Genomic DNA, 17,702 nt, shown 5'->3' on the forward strand with positions numbered 1-17,702 from the left:
CAGACTACACTCAATCATATGACCCACTGAAGAGATGAGTCTTCAGTAAAGACTTAAAGGTTGAGACCGAGTTTGCGTCTCTCACATGGGTAGGCAGACCATTCCATAAAAATGGAGCTCTATAGTAAAAAGCCCTGCCTCCAGCTGTTTGCTTAGAAATTCTAGGGACAATTAAGAGGCCTGCATCTTGTGACCGTAGCGTACGTGTAGGTATGTACGGCAGGACCAAAACAGAGAGATAGGTAGGAGCAGCCCATGGAATGCTTTGTAGGTTAGCGGTAAAACCTTGAAATCAGCCGTTGCCTTGACAGGAAGCCAGTGTAGGGAGGCTTGCACTGGAGTAATATGATATTTTTTTTTGGTTCTAATCAGGATTCCAGCAGCCGTATTTAGCACTAACTGAAGTTTATTTAGTGCTTTATCCGGGTAGCTAGAAAGTAGAGCATTTCAGTAGTCTCACCTAGAAGTAACAAAAGCATGGATGAATTTTTCTGCATCATTTTTGGACAGAAAGTTTCTGATTTTTGCAATGTTACATAGATGGAAAAATGCTGTCCTTGAAACAGTCTTGATATGTTTGTCAAAAGAGAGATCAGGGTCCAGAGTAACGCCGAGGTCCTTTACAGTTTTATTTGAGACGACTGTACAACCATTAAGATTAATTGTCAGATTCAATAGATCTCTTTGCTTCTTTGGACCTAGAACAAGCATCTCTGTTTTGTCAGAGTTTAAAAGTAGGAAGTTTGCAGCCATCCACTTCCTTATGTCTGAAACACAGGCTTCTAGCGAGGGCAATTTTGGGGCTTCAACATGTTTCATTGAAATGTACAGCTGTGTGTCATCCGCATAGCAGTGAAAGTTAACATTATGTTTTCGAATGACATCCCCAAGAGGCAAAATATATAGTGAAAACAATAGTGGTCCTAAAACGGAACCTTGGGGAACACCGAAATGTACAGTTGATTTGTCAGAGGACAAGCCATTCACAGAGACAAACTGATATCTTTCCAACAGATAAGATCTAAACCAGGTCAGAACTTGTCCGTGTAGATCAATTTGGGTTTCCAATCTCTCCAAAAGAATGTGGTGATCGATGGTATCAAATGCAGCACTTCAGTCAGGAAGTTAAAGCTTGGTCGCAAATGGGTCTTCCAAAAGGACAATGACCCCAAGCATACTTCCAAAGTTGTGGCAAAATGGCTTATAAGGACAACAAAGTCAAGGTATTGTAGTGTCCATCACAAAGCCATGACCTCAATTCTATAAAATATGTGTGTGTCGAACTGAAAAAGTGTGCGCGAGCAAGGAGGCCTACAAACTTGACTCAGTTACACCATTACTGTCAGGAGAAATGGGCCAAAATTCATCCAACTTATTATGGGAAGTTTCGGCTACCCGAAACATTTCGCCCAAGTTAAACAATTTAAAGTCAATGCTACCAAATACTCACAGAGTGTATGTAAACTTCTGACCCACTGGGAATGTGATGAAAGAAATAAAGGCTGAAATAAATCATTCTCTCATCTATTCTGACATTTCACATTCTTAAAATTAAGTGGTGATCCTAACTGACCAAAGACAGGGAATTTTTACTCAGATTAAATGTCAGGAATTGTGAAAAGCTGAGTTTAAATGTATTTGGCTAAGGTGTATGTAAGCTTCAGACTTCAACTGTATCTAGCTAGCAAAGGCAATCATGTTAGCAAATATCTTACTAAGATTACTGTTCTAAAATATGTTCTTGGGTTTAAAATAATCAATACGTAAACTTTCAGATGACGTTTGTGAGTGAATTAAACATGTTAAATTACACTTCACTGAGTGACAATATGAAAGCCAGTGTTTGTTTACAGGCAGGCAGTAGCTTTAGGGTTAAGGACTGGCTGGGGCCTGGGCTCGTCCACACATGCACACTATTACGCACACACACACACACATGCAGGCACACATGCACAGACAAACACATGCATGCACACACACGCACACTTTCCTCACCACTGGCTTTGTCCCTAGCCTACACACTTCCCTGGTCTGTTAGGAAAACACAAAGCCAGGAACTTCTCAGCCCTCCAGAACAAAGACTTAACACTGGGATCAATTTCTTGTTGGCTGAAACAGGAGCTGCAGATGTGATGTGCTTTCAAGGGGAGCTACTTGCGATTGACCTATAGTTGTTGTTTTCCCTCCTTTAATACAATAATTACTTTACCAAATCATAAAATGCAACATGCAAGGGAAGGCAAGGCACCCCACCTCTGCTCACTGAAGCAGAAGCTGCTGCTGTTCATGGCGAGCTACTAGGAGATTGAATTAATACCTGTTGTTTTCCCTGATTTTATTTCTATAATAATTACTGTACCAAATCATAAAAGGAAAACATGCAAGACAAGGAACCCCATGTGGAGGCGACAGATTTAGGTTCATGTCTCAAGACTTTGAGACAAATATTTGACTCTGATGTGTGCCACAGAAAGCATTTGACTCTAGTGACAAAATTAAGGAAATTGGGAGGTGAGGTGAGGCATTTTCTTGCCTGCCAAAATGCCCCCCTTCTAATTTCCTTAATTTTGTCACTAAAGTCAAATGCTTTCAGTGGCACACATCAGAGTTAAATACTTTCTATAGAACAAACTTCTTATCAGGATAGGCAACTGAAATGAATCATTAATGTATGTGTGTTATATTAAACATAGAGGGAGTGAAATGTAGGAAAGCAATAAACATTTCAATACAACTACTAGTCGAATCAGACATGGGAGAGATGCCGATTTTTTGGGCAAAGAGATGTATTGCTAGACTAATACACTTGAATCAAATAGTCAAACCGAAAACTGCAGACATTATGAGTGCCACACCCGCGATCAAAACGCCATTAAAAATACAATGAAACGCTGCCTTGAAAGACACAAATAAAAAATGCTTTCTGCTACTAAGATCAGTGAAATGTAGGCTAAACTGAAAACGGAGTAAAGAGCAGAAATCTCAACTAGCAAGCACGTCGGAGCAATGAAGAATTGAGTTTGTGTGCGTTCACGTAAAGGGGGATTCTGGCAAAGGGGGAGATTTTCTGCACAATACCTGTTACTTGCAAAGAGAGAGGGTGGAGCTCTTCATTCCGCTTCTGATCCTTGTTCAATCTTTTCTCTCAACAGGTATGGACCCAGAATTTAATCGAGCGTCTGACCAATTACACTAGACTTTAGTTCTGGGTTAACCGACATTACTCTTAATATTAAACGGATAACTGGCTTTCCCATACTGCACAGAACACAGTGAAGTCATTAGAACAAGGTAGCGGAGAGGTGTGCTTGAGAGTCCATCATGACAGAGGATATGTTTCAAATGGCGCAAATAGAACATCGGATGCACCTGCAGTGCTTTAAAAGTATAAGCAAATAGGCCTAACGCACGGCTGGGCACATTCTGCAGCTCAGTTTAGCGCTATTCAGATCGGATGTGGGTAAGGAGATATTTCTTTCTAATGCGCGACGCCCTCGCCCGCTCTCTGATCCTGAGTGTAATTTACACACTGAGCGCATATAGTAGGAGGATTTCGCTCCTGGCAGTCGCAGTTTCCACAACAGCGGAGTAGGCGCACACAACTCGCCTGGGATGAGTTGGCAGGAAGAGCGGTTTGATTTTACACTACTTGAACTTTACTTGTCGTAGCCCTGGCGAGCACCGTAACTGCTGGAAGACGTGCATGTGACTACCCTGCTGTGTTTATAACCTCCGTGGACGGGGAAGGTGACAGCAGCATGGTGGCCAAGGATTACCCCTTTTACCTCGTCGTGAAGAGGATGAACTGTTCACTGGAGGTGCAGACAGTCAGCAGCAACATCCAACCGGCTAAGGAAGTGGAGGTAGGGAGTTTAATTTGCGATATAACTTATCGATTGCATTCAATTGTTGCAGTTTGTATATGGTGAAAATGTACTTTCGCGAAATCATGTACTTGCACACTAAGTGGAGGCAGACAGTTTATAGGACATACACTGCACTACTACTTTGTTGCGCGTTTGTTGTGGATATTTAATCAAACTGTTGAAAAATGTGGAGTCCTAAGGAATACATTTAATATTTTATGAAATGTTGACTAAACAATATAGTGAAGTACCGCGATAGAGCATATTTAATGCCACGCTGCACTGGTTTGGATGATTTCACTATTTTTCAAGTGAAAAAAATGAAATACAAAGTAAATGTCATATAGGAGTAAATCAGATGAATCGCATTGGTAGTGTTATTATTGCTTTTGAAGTATGGAATATTTTTTATATATAGAGTACCAGTCCGTTTGGACACACCTACTCATTCAAATGTTTTAGTTTATTTTTACTATTTTCTACATTGTAGAGTAATAGACATCAACACTATGAAATAACCCATGGAATAATGTAGTAACCAAAGAAGTGTTAAACAAATTAAAATATATTTTAGATTCTTCAAATAGCCACCCTTGGCCTTTAACAGCTTTGCACACTCTTGGCATTCTCTCAACCAGCTTCACCTGGAAGGCTTTTCCAACAGTCTTGAAGGAGTTCCCACTTATGCTGAGCACTGGTTGGCTGCTTTTCCTCTCTGCGGTCCAACTCATCCCAAACCATTGCAATTGGGTTGAGGTCGTGTGATTTGTGGAGGCCAGGTCATCTGAGCAGTACTCCCTCTGTGAAATATTGACATTTCTGTATGGACCTCACTTTTTGCATGAGGGCATTGTCATGCTGAAACAGGAAAAGTCCTTCCCCCAACTGTTGCCACATTGTTGGAAGCACAGAATTGTTCTAGAATGTCATTGTATGCTGTAGCGTTAAGATTTCCCTTGACTGGAACTAAGGGACCTAACCCGAACCATAAAAAACAGCTCTAGACCATTATTCCTCCTCCACCAAACTTGACAGTTTGCAATATGCATTGGGGCAGGTAGTGTTCTCCTGGGTTCCACCAAACCAAAATTAGTCCGTCGGACTGCCAGATGGTGATGCGCTTTCAATGACCCCAGAGAACAAATTTCACTGAGCTCTTCAGTAAGGCCTTTTGTACTACTAATGTTTGTCTATGGAGATTTCATGGCTTTCTGCACAAAAAGGGCTTCACAGGCAAGAATATTGCTGCCAGTAAGATTGCACCTAAATCAACCATTTATCGGATCATCAAGAACTTCAAGGAGTGCGGTTCAATTGTTGTGAAGAAGGCTTCAGGGCACCCAAGAAAGTCCAGCAAGCACCAGGACCGTCTCCTAAAGTTGATTCAGCTGCGGGATCGGGGCACCACCAGTACAGAGCTTTCTCAGGAATGGCAGCAGGCAGGTGTGAGTGCATCTGCATTCACAGTGAGGTGAAGACTTTTGGAGGATGACCTGGTGTCAAGAATGGCAGCAAAGAAGCCATTTCTCTCCAGGGAAAACATCAGGGACAGACTGATATTCTGCAAAAGGTACAGGGATTGGACTGCTGAGGACTGGGGTAAAGTCATTTTCTCTGATGAATCCCCTTTCCGATTGTTTGGGGCATCCGGAAAAAAGCTTGCCCGAGAAGACCAGGCTTGTCCGGAGAAGACGACTCTACCATCAGTCCTGTGTCATGCCAACAGTAAAGCATCATGAGACCATTCATGTGTGGGGTTGCTTCTCATCCAAGGGAGTGGGCTCACTCACAATTTTGCCCAAGAACACAGCCATGAATCAAGAATTGTACCAACACATCCTCCGAGAGCAACTTCTCCTAACCATTCAGGAACAGTTTGGTGATGAACAATGCCTTTTCCAGCATGATGGAGCACCTTGCCATAAGGCAAAAGTGATAACTAAGTAGCTTGGGGAACAAAACATCAATATTTTGGGTCCATGGCCAGGAAACTCCCCAGACCTTAATCCCATTGAGAACTTGTGGTCAATCCTCAAGAGGTGGGTGGACAAACAAAACCCCTCAAATTCTAACAAACTCCAAGCATTGATTATGCAAGAATGGGCTGCCATAAGTCAGGATGTGGCCCAGAAGTTAATTGACAACGTGCCAGGGTGGATTGCAGAGGTCTTGAAAAAGAAGGGTCAACACTGCAAATATTGACTCGTTGCATCTTCTTCATGTAAATTGTCAAAAACCTTTGACACTTATGAAATGCTTGTAATTATACTTCAGTATTCCCATAGTAACATCTGACAAAAATATCTAAAGACACTGAAGCAGCAAACCTTGTGGAAATTGACACAAATTATTCTCAACTTTTGGCCACGAATGTACATATCAGTCAATATTTTTTTTATTTTTAAGGCAGCCTTCCGCACCTCTCTGATTCAGAGGGGTTTGGTTAAATGCGGAAGACTCATTTTATTTACTGCATTCAGTTGTACAACTGACTAGGTATCCCCATTTCCCTCATCTCTCTCTCCCCTGTAAAGATCAACAACTAAATGACTGGCATTTCATTGAGATGCTGCTGCTGATGATATTGATTGGCACATGAACAGATTGCTGAGCCCGAGGTCCTATCGCTAATATCAGATGGTCTGCAGATTATGGGGGTTGGATTCCATAAGAAGAATTTAAACAACAGATTGAGTTCACAGTAATGAATCTCTGCTGACAAGTCATATTCCCTACATAGTGCAAATAGGGGACTTGGGTGCCATTTGGGATTCAGCCTAAGTAAGCAAGTAGTGTTTCATTATACCATTTTGTAAAGTCTGATTTGTACTGCCACTCACTTTTCTCCAGTCGAGAGAATATAAGGGATATATATATATACGAAATACCAACAAAGTGTCTTTTAAATCGGGGTTTGGGCCACCACAAGCCCGAACAGCTTCAAAGTAGAATCCATGCAGGAGTGCAAGTGTTTGGAACTCTATTGGAGGGATGCGACTCCATACGTCCACCATCCTTTAGTGTTTTGTTGACGGTGGTGGGAAATGCTGTCTCAGGCACCGCTCCAGAATCTCAATTGCGTTGCGATCTGGTGACTGACACAGCCATGGAATAGGGTTTACATCGTTTTTCATGCTCATCAAGCCATTCAGTGACCGCTCGTGTCCTGTGGATGGGGGGGGGGCATTGTCGTCCTATGGGGCCATAGCCATGGTAGCCAAAATAATGGCCTGCCCAGCATTTTTTTATACATGTCCCTGAGCACGGTGGGATATGAATTGCTTAATTAACTCAGGAACCACACCTGTGGGGAAGCACCTGTTTTCAGTGTACCTTGTATCCCTCATTTACTCAAGTGTTTCCATTATTTTGGCAGTTACCTGTATCTTTTATGAGTCACAATGGCCCTGCTTTTGTTGCTGCATAGCCTGGCCTATCGTGTGTGTGTGTGTGAATTGTGACGAGGGGGTACCCAGTCTGAAAAGACTGCGTTCCCAGAATACTGATCAACGTCACAAGGAGAGAGCAGGAGAAGGGAGAAAAGGAGGATGGGAGAATAGAGCAACGATGCTGCTGCCAGGGGTGTTTTGCAGGTTGCAGATATTTTTCCGTCAGTCTGTCCCCCCCCTGATGATTCTGACTGACTGCAGCAACTGGAGGTCGGATCTCATCTTCTAATGTTATCCTGATGGAGTGCTGTGGAAGGAAACAAAGGGCATTCTAAACCTCTTTTCACTGCTGTAAGGTCAAATCGTCTGTCGTGGTAAGAACAGGACACTGACGCCAAGGCACAGCCGGGGAAACCTGCAGAGGTGACAACGAGGGAGGGAATGAAGAGGGGATGGGGAGTCATAGAAAAAGGGAACCATGCACCTCACTGGTTAAGATGCTGGAATTGCGGACAAGACATCCTTGATTTCTCGATCACCTACCGGCTACCTGTGTCTGTGTTTTGATTACAGGAAACCTTGTATGTTTGACAGACTCTGTATACTGTGACCTTGAGGGGCACCGAGGAGAGGAGAACACCGTACATGTTTTTGGATGCATGTAGATGGGACAGGGGTAACCCCTGGTTGACGGTGCAACAGCTGGTCAGGAAGGCTGAGGCTCCGTGGTCGTGATGGGGGCGGGGGGGGGGGGGGATAGAGAGAGGACGAGGTGCGATGAGGATGAATATTATCCTCCTGGTCTCAGATCTGGTCAGTACTGCTGGTTCACCTAAACTGGCTCCAGTCTTGAAGCTTTGGTGTTGATGGGATCCAATGGAGATTGGGACGCAGAAGGTATTAACTACTGTGACTCCACAAAACCTGCAATGTTAATCTGCACCACCACCTTTTCTTTCTTCATCTTTCCTGTTTTTTAAAAATTGTTTAAAAAAAATCTGCTGTCTCCCCTCTGCCATTTTAACACAGTCAGATACAACCATTAATCAGTGTCTTTGGTCTCTCCAGGAGCCCTGTAACAAGCGGGTGAAGCCTCTTTCTCGGGTTACATCGCTGGCCAACCTCATACCTCCAGTCAAGGCTGCACCTCTGAAGCGGATCGGACAAACACTGCAGGTACAACACTACACCACCATTTATAGTCTACTGAAATACCTATTCTGACAAATACGAGCACAGGACAAAACACTACAGATAAAGTGTTAAATATCATTGGTAACATTAACTTTTTTTAGCCTGAAGGTATGAGGCATTATGATGAGGTAATAATGCATTGTTAGACTTGTCATGAGTACAGATCCTTCAGAAAGTATTTATACCCATTGACTTTTTCCAGATTTTCTTTTGTTACAGCCTGAAATTAAAAATTGATTTAAATTTAGCCCTATAATGTCAAAGTGGAATTTGTTTTTTTTTCTTCAAAATGTTTACAAATGAATACAAAATGAAAACCTGAAACGTCTTGAGTCTTAAGTATTCAACCCTTTTTTAGGAGAACCTAAATAAGTTCAAGATTAAACATTTGCTTAAAGTCAGTGCATTCGGAAAGAATTCAGACCCCTTGACTTTTTCCACTTTTTAAAATGGATTAGATTGTTTTTATTCCTAATCAATCTACACACAATACCCCATAATGACAAAGCAACAACAGTTTGTATATGTATAAAAACCTATCACATTTACATAAGTATTTATATCCTTTACTCAGTACTTTGTTGAAGGACCTTTGGCAGCGATTACAGCCTTGAGGCTTGTGTATAACACTACAAGCTTGACACACCTGCATTTGGGGAGTTTCTCCCATTTCTTCCCTGCAGATCCTCTCAAGCTCTGTCAGGTTGGATGCGGAGCGTTGCTGCACAGCTATTTTTAGGTATTTCCAGAGATGTTCAAGTCCGGGCTTTGGCTGGGCCACTCAAGGACATTCAGAGACTTGTTTTTTATTTTTTTATTTTACTAGGCAAGTCAGTTAACCTCTTGAAACTCCCCATCCCGGATCCGGGATTGTGACTAAGCCTCAGGCTCATTAGCATAACGCAACGTTAACGATTTCTGAAAATCGCAAATAAAATTAAAATAATGCGTTTGCTCTCAAGCTTAGCCTTTTCTTAACAACACTGTCATCTCAGATTTTCAAAATATGCTTTTGAACCATAGAAATTGACTAATTTGTGTAAGAGTATGCTAAGCTAGCATAGCATTTTGTGTAGCATGTAGCACGCAACATTTTCACAAAAGCCAGATAACCAAATAAATAAAATCATTTACCTTTGAAGAGCTTCTGATGTTTTCAATGAGGAGACTCCCAGCCACATACCAGATGCGCAGTGTTTCCTGAAAGCGTCTGTGTGTAGGAGAAATCGTTCCGTTTTCTACATTGCGCCTGGCTACCGAAACGAACCGAAAATGCAGTCACCTACAACGTGAAACTTTTTCCGGATTAACTACATAATATCGACCGAAACATGGCTAACGTTGTTTGGAATCAATCCTCAAGGTGTTTTTTCACATATCTCTTCATTGACATGCAGTTCGTGGAAGCTTGCTTCTCTCTCTGTGCCCCATGGAAAAATACTGGCAGGTGACTTTTGCGCACCAATTTCGGCGCAGGACACCGGGCGGACACGTGGTAAATGTGGTCTCTTATGGTCAATCTTCCAATGATCTGCCTACAAATACGTCACAATGCTGCAGACACCTTGGGGAAACGACAGAAAGGGCAGACTCATTCCTCTTGCGTTCACAGCCATATAAGGAGATCATGAAAGACAGAGCCTCAAAAATCCTTGTCATTTCCTGGATGCCAAGTCATCTTGGTTTTGCCTGAAGCTCACGTTAAAGGGCACGCACAGAGAAGATATTTGTATTTCTGGACACGTCAGAGTGTTTTCTTTCGAACAGTAGCAATTATATGCATAGTCGAGCATCTTTTTGTGACAAAATATCTTGTTTAAAACGGGAACGTTTTTCTTCCAAAAATGAAATAGCGCCACCATAGGTGTAAGAGGTTAAGAACAAATTCTTATTTTCAATGACGGCCTAGGAACAGTGGGTTAACTGCCTGTTCCCACTGCCACTTGTCCTGAAGCCACTCCTGCATTGTCCTTGCTGTTTGCTTCCTGTTCGAAGGTGAACCTTCACCCCATTCTGAGGTCCTGAGAGTTCTGGAGCAGGTTTTCATCAAGGATCTCTGTGTACTTTGCTCCATTCATCTTTCCCTCGGTCATGACTGGTCTCCCAGTCCCTGCATCTGAAAAACATCCCCACAGTATGACGCTGCCACCACCATGCTTCACCGTAGGGATGGTGCCCGGTTTCCTCCACACGTGACGCTTGGTATTCAGGCCAAAGGATTCAATCTTGGTTTCATCAGACCAGAGAGTCTTGTTTCTCATGGTCCGAGTCCTTTTAGGTGCCTTTTGGCGAACTCCAAGCGGGCTGTCATGTGCCTTTGACTGAGGAGTGGCATTCATCTGCCCACTACCATAAAGGCCTAATTGGTGGAGTCCTTCTGGAAGGTTCTCCCATCTCCACAGAGTAGCTCTGTCAGTGACCATCGGGTTCTTGGTCACCTCCCTGACCAAGGCCCTTCTCGACCGATTGCTCAGTTTGGCCGTGCGGCCAGCTCTAGTAAGAGTCTTGGTGGTTCCAAACTTCTTCCATTTAAGAATGATGAAGGCTACTGTGTTCTTGGGGACCTTCAATGCTGCAGACATGTTTTTGGTACCCCTTCCCCAGATCTGTGCCTTGACAGCTCCTGTCTCGGAGCTCTACGAAAAACTCCTTGGACCTTATGGCTTGGTTTTTGCTCTGACATGCACTGTCGATTGTGGGACCTTTTTGTATAGACAGGTGGGTTCCAAATCATGCCCAATCAATGTAATTTACTGCAGGTGGACTCAATCAAGTTGTAGAAACATCTCAAGGATGATCAATGGAAACAGGATGCACCTGAGCGAGCGCAATTTCAAGTCTCATAACAAAGGGTCTGAATACTTATGTAAATAAGTTATTTCTGTTTCATTTTTAACAAATTTGCAAAAATGTCTAAACCTGTTTTCGCTTTGTCATTGTGTGTCAATCTATTGTGTGTCGATTTGATAAGGAAAACAATTAATTTAATGCATTTTAGAATAAGGCTGTAACGTAACAAAATAAAGGGGTCTGAATAATTTCCGAATGTACTGTAAGTTGCATGGACTCACTCTGTATGCCAGAATAGTGTTCAACATCTCAACCTCATCTCTGTACCCATCACATAGTTCTATCTGTAAGCTACCTCAGTCGAGCAGTGAATTTCCAACACAGATTCAACCACAAAGACCAGGGAGGTTTTCCAATGCCTCGCAAAGGGCCCCTCTTGGTAGATGGGTTCAAATAAAAAGCAGACATTGAATATCCCTTCAAGCATGGTGAAGTTATTAATTACACTTTGGATGGTGTAGCAATAGACCTAGTCACTACAATACAGGTGTCCTTCCTAACTCCGTTGCCAGAGAGGAAGGAAACCGCTCAGGGATTTCACCATGAGGCGAATGGTGACTTCAAAACAGTTTGAGTTTAATGGCTGTGATGGGAGAACTGCGGATGGACACCACAATACTAACCTAAATGACAGCGTGAAAAGAAGGACGCCTGTACTGAATAGAAATATTCAAAAACATGCGTCCTGTTTGCAATAAGGAACAAAAGTTAAACTGCACATAATGTGTGGTAAAGAAATTCACTTTATGTCCTGAATACAAAGCGTTGTGTTTGGGGTAAACACAACTGAGTACCACTCTTCATATTTTCAAGCATATTGATGGGTGCATCATGTTATGGCACTAGGGAGTTTTTTAGGATAAAAAGAAACGGAACAGAGCTAAGCACAGGCAAAATCCTCGAGGAAAACCTGGTTGTCTGCTTTCCAACAGATACTGGGAGACAAATTCACCTTTGAGCAACACAATAAGCTAAATCACAAAGCTAAATATACACTGGAGTTGCTTACCAAGACGACTTTGAATGTTCCTGAGTGGCCTAGTTACAGTTTTGGCTTGAAAATCTGTGGCAATACTTAAATGGCTGTCTAGCAATGATCAATTTGACAGTGCTTGAATCATTTTTTAAAGAATGTGCAAATATTGTACAATCCAGGTGTGCAAAGCGAGCGACTTGAGACTTTTCCAGAAATACTCTCAGCTGTAATCACTGCCAAATGTGATTGTAACATGTATTGATGTGACTACTGTAAATGAGGTATTTAATTTGTACATTTGCAAAACGTTCTAAAAACCCTTTATAATTATGGGGTATTTGTGGGGTGTGTAGATGGGGGGGGGAGAGAGAGAGAGAGAGAGAAAGAAATTAACTTAGGCTGTAACGTAACAATGTGAAATAACTCAAGGGCTATGAATACTTTCTGAAGGCACAGTATGTATGACCCTCATAATGACTTAACAGACAGCCATTTGTGTCGAGGCAATTGAAATTACACCACACATGTCTAGAAAAACATAAAACATGAATAGCGGGATTGGCCGACCTAGAAGGCCCAGCCCTAGCCAGCATATCTGTTATGTTCTGTTGTTAAGTCCAAATCAATCACTTTCCAGACCATCATCCACTAAGTACGCCAGCCCTCATCTGACCTGTGTATGATGTGTTGTGTTCTGAATTATTCTGGCCTCACTATCGTCGCACAGTGCTTGAATAGCATTACAGACAGGATAATTTAGACAATTGTACAGTAACCTACAGATATCAGAAATAAGGTAAGTGGCATATGAGAACAAATGTGTTGGTATGGTCTTTTTATATCCTTCCTAGTTGATGTCCTATGAAGTACAATTTTTCTAATCTTTATGAAAAGACACTCTTCTCTCAATCAATCACACAGGACCACTCACCTTCCTGTGTGTCTCTCTCTCTCTCTCTCTCTCTCTCTCTCTCTTCCGCAGCGTTCCATCAGTTTCCGCAGTGAGAGTCGGACAGAGTCGGTCATGCCTCCCAGACCATGGACGCGGCCGGCCCCGCCTGCCAACACCAAGCGGCGTGACAGCAAGCTGTGGAGCGAGACCTTTGACGTGCGGCTTGGACACCAGATGCTGTCGTCCAAGGAGATCAATCGCCAAGAGGTGCGGAAAGCTTTTCAACAGGGGTAGTACGGGAGGTTACTATGTCCGAGCACTGCTACTAACACTAGGGTAGCCTTGTCTCCAGAGAGCCGGCTTATGGACGAGACTATCAGGGTTACTAAAGGGAGTACACAGTTACTATCAGAGGAATAGAAATACTGTCAGACTTGTATTTGCACCTTTATAGTGTATTGCATAGTTTTGGCTGGAAGGTTTGTCTGGCTTTGATTTCAACCGACATTAAAATGGAGGCCATGTCATAAACTTTTGGAATAGCATGGCTATACCAAGGATGTGCATCTCCTAGAATGCATGGAAGACTTTAGTTTGAGGGCTCATAGCAAAATCCAAAACTAGAGAGAGAATCCCTGGATCCTTGTCCGGGGATGGGCAACTGTCGGCCTTTTATTTCCAAAAACCGGGCCCCGGCCCCAAAACAATTAAATCTATTTTTTAGGAACTCAGTCGGGCTCTTAACTTACTGTTGAGAGTTAGCATGGTAGTATACACAAGGTGACATTTTCATCAGTAGTTTCTCGTTATGTAAGTCACTCAATAAGACATGTCGGCTAATGATTTTTTTTTTGCCAGCTATCTAAACTTGTAGTAATGATGTTCTGAATACCGTCTGGGCAATCAATCAGGGCATGTGACCAGGGACAATGACCTAAAGGGGGCCCCCATTGATATCATATTAACATGGCATAAGTCATGGCAATATGTGTAGAATTGTTGCTATTTTAAAGCAAATTTTCTATGTTTTCGCTCCGCCCCATAGCAAAATGTGTAGAATTGCAGGAAATAAACATTTTAAAAAAAAACACAAAAAAACGTATCTTCGTTGTCAAGATGGGAGCCAGTAAAATGCATTGCACGCAAACCTCACTTAGGGCCCCCAAAAGGCCCGGGCTAGCCCTGGCTACTGGTATAATGCATTTAGTTTAAGGTCTAGTGCAGCTGTTTTTATCTTGATATCATTTCTGGGTAACAATTAATTATCTTACTCTGTTTTCAAGTAGCCCTTTACACTCGTACGGGTTGGAAATGGCAGATGGAGGCACTAATAGCCGTGAACATTGTATTGTAATTGGCTGTCCAGTAACATACTATACATGACGTCAGAGGTCTGGCCCTGCACTTCAAAGCGCTGCATGAGTTTTGACTGACAAACATACTGAATTTGAGCACCGCATGCAACAAGAAGTTGACTCCATCCCTCCCGGTAATTGGGCAACTTTTGCCCCAAATAATTGTCAGAGGGAAATGCTGTAAATTTTAAGATTAACATTTTATTTTGAAAGATGAGACATTGAGGATTATAATAAATATCGATTTGAAGCTAGCCAAAAACACATGTGCGCTTCACGTATCCAAATCATCAGTGTCACCATTTGTGATCACCATGTTTGATGTCCAGCTACAAGATTACATGTCGTCATACCCTGGGTTGTTCTGAACAGAATGAGCCTATTATTATTATTAAAAAAAAAAAATTGTGAAGCATGTGCAAAGGCAAATGTTCAACTGTCGGCACTGATGACTGCTTTCTATGCGCACCAAAGTTACCATCTGTTTCTCTGAATTGCCTTGCGAAAGCCTAACACTGTAAGATCATATTTTATAATTTAGCTAGTCATGTTGGCAATAGAACAAGCTTTCAAATCCTGCCCAACTGACCCAGATTGTGATTTTATATTAGTCTGTTTTTGGATTGCGTTAACAACAACAGTAATTGTGTACAAGTGTGCTTGCTCTAGTTTCTGAACGGCACAGATAGGAGAGCTCAAAAAAGTGCCTTTATAGTTGAAGACTATTCTTTGAGTCATAAAAGTGCATTGAAATTGCTTCGGAACTGTGTACATTTTGGAGAGGTGTGTGTGTGTGTGTGTGTGTGTGTGTGTGTCGACTTGGGAGACACCTGTTAGTCCTCTCACTCAAACCCTTGTCATTTTTTTTGTCTTATGTTGCACCTACTCCACATTTTCAGATTTCGTTATCAACAAATACAGCAAAGTATAGTAAATCTAAAATGCACATAAAATCAACAGCGTAATGTTTTGGATTCAGTCTTGTCAGGTGAATTTCCCTCACTTTGTCCTGTTTTTCAGGTCCTAGACCTCTCTAGTCAGGTCATCTATTATTTGAAATTGTCAAAACACTGTCGCTTCTGCTTGTAGAACAATTTTTATTTGTTTAAAAGATCCTTCAGCTGTGATAGAGAGACCCCACTGTCCTCAACAGTATTCCCGCTGGCTTTGGTCTTTGTCATGGTAGCCGGCAACGTAGGTTACGCGGTTACACCTCGCAGTTAAACAGGGCAGGTCACAGGGATGATTGAACACAACAAACAGCAGGGATTTAGACAGCCACAAACTCGGTACAATCCACGGTCCCAGCCACAATGGCTAACCGTGTCACAGGCTGCTTTCAAGCCCTCAAGAAACCCTGCTAGCTTGATAGGCAGCTAGCTGAAATTTCAGCCTGTTTTGTTAGGATGGTGTTTTGGCCTGCCTGGTGACATCACTATGCAGTAAATTTGTTCCAAACTTTCAGCAAATGACAACTAGTTTTCAGTTTTCCCTTCCCTACTCAGATCGATCCCAGACAGTCGTAGCAAAATTCTTGCTCAAGAAATTGCTCTTTGCTAAGGACCTATTTTTGTTTCTTTTTGACCACTAACACTTTACACTCGTGGGAATTGGCCTATATAGAAAGGGCTACATTGAAATGTTTCTTACAGAAAAAATATGAAATCATATGCTTAACCATGGTAGCAATTGAAAGGGAACAGTTTGGAGATGATGGGAAAATTATTAGACCAAAATGTGAGGACAACAGTTCACCTGACAGTTACTGTAAAGAGGAGCAGCAGGAGTGCGTGAAGGGGCTCCATTGATTCTCCGCCTGGTTCACCACTCTACCAGGTCAGAGCATAGTCAGAGGGGAGACACTAGACTAGAGGATCAAATGCTATATAATTCAGTTTTCACCGTTCAAATTAGTCAGGCCTTTCTGAAACAACATGCCCCACCAACTTCCACTCAAACTGGGACTCCACCTCTCAGGCCACACAGAGTAGACATCAAAGGACAGTGAAAATGGAATAGGGTGTTTTAGAAAATAATCCATCTGTGCATTGGGAAGTATTGAGGGGTCAGTGGGGGTCCTGTGTTTTCTTCTGTGCAACAGAAGTCTGGTGGTAAAGTCTTGTGGCTTTAGAGCGGTGACACGATGAGCGCTTTAGATTAGTCTATCACTGTTGTGAAACGCGCATACTTCATATCGACTCCTTTTTCTAGAAAAAGATTTAAAAAATAAAACATGCAATCTTTTGAAGGTGGTGCATGAATTGTTGTTTCTCACTGAGATGTTTGTCTACGTGGAGACCCTTGTTTCACCGTTCTCTCTTTGTTTATCTTCTGTCTTCCTCTGTGTTTTGCAGGCGATCTTTGAGCTTTCTCGAGGGGAGAAGGATCTCGTTGAGGATCTGAATCTGGCCAAGAAGGTACAATCTGCTTTTCCAATAAAGATAATTTCCCTTTTTGTTGAGTGTCACAGCTGAGTTATTCTACCCTGCTGATCAGCCAGGCTCCAGTTTCTCCTGCGCTCCGACAATCACACACTTGAGACCCGTTGTGTGTGTGTGTGTGTGTGTGTTTTTGACCATTACAGTAGATGTACAACAATATGCCAACAGATGTTTGGTCTATTTATAAGTCAATACTGTTGCGAAAATGTATTTTATATCTGATGGAGATGTCCCATATTTATTAAACCCTTATTTAACTAGGCAAGTCAGTTAAGAACAAATTCTTATTTTCAATGACGGCCTAGGAACAGTGGGTTTAACTGCCTTGTTCAGGGGCAGAATGACAGATTTTTACCTTGTCAGCTTGGGGATTCAATCTTGCAACCTTTCGGTTACTAGTCCAACGCTCTAACCACTAGTCTACCTGCCAGCCCCATTTGACGTCTGTTTTCTTTTTTTAGTGCTGTTTTGTCAAGGGGATAAAGTTTTTTTTTTCCACTAATATTGGATGTGTTGTTTTATATTACGTCTGCGCTATGATCAAGTAGCGTATCAAACACTTGTTTATTTGTAGCTTATGACATGGATGTCTACATTTTCTACAGTTTTTCATCTTCAGGGCTCACACTTGATTCAGGTTTTAGTGCTTCTAAAACTTGTTTTAATGTAACAAGTGAGAAAAGTAGTGTTGGGTTGCATTTCTGTGACTCCAACTTAACATTCTACTTTCTCTGTACCT

General features: G+C 42.2%; 1 protein-coding gene across 3 annotated transcripts in view; it reads left to right on the forward strand.

The window, feature by feature from the left end:
- The window catches only part of LOC135542302 (rho guanine nucleotide exchange factor 3-like), a 126,326-nt gene that overhangs the window by 97,673 nt on the left and 10,951 nt on the right, over positions 1–17,702 (forward strand). For 2 of the 3 annotated variants that reach the window (XM_064969180.1, XM_064969182.1), the window contains 3 exons: positions 8,324–8,431; positions 13,258–13,434; positions 16,877–16,939. In XM_064969180.1, coding sequence (XP_064825252.1) covers positions 8,324–8,431; positions 13,258–13,434; positions 16,877–16,939 — 348 coding nt within the window. Of the gene's footprint in view, positions 1–3,470; positions 3,864–8,323; positions 8,432–13,257; positions 13,435–16,876; positions 16,940–17,702 lie in introns of those variants that run through there. The other variant, XM_064969181.1, reaches the window with a different exon arrangement.

Source organism: Oncorhynchus masou, chromosome 6 (assembly GCF_036934945.1).
Source record: "Oncorhynchus masou masou isolate Uvic2021 chromosome 6, UVic_Omas_1.1, whole genome shotgun sequence".
Taxonomy (NCBI): Eukaryota; Metazoa; Chordata; class Actinopteri; order Salmoniformes; family Salmonidae; genus Oncorhynchus; species Oncorhynchus masou.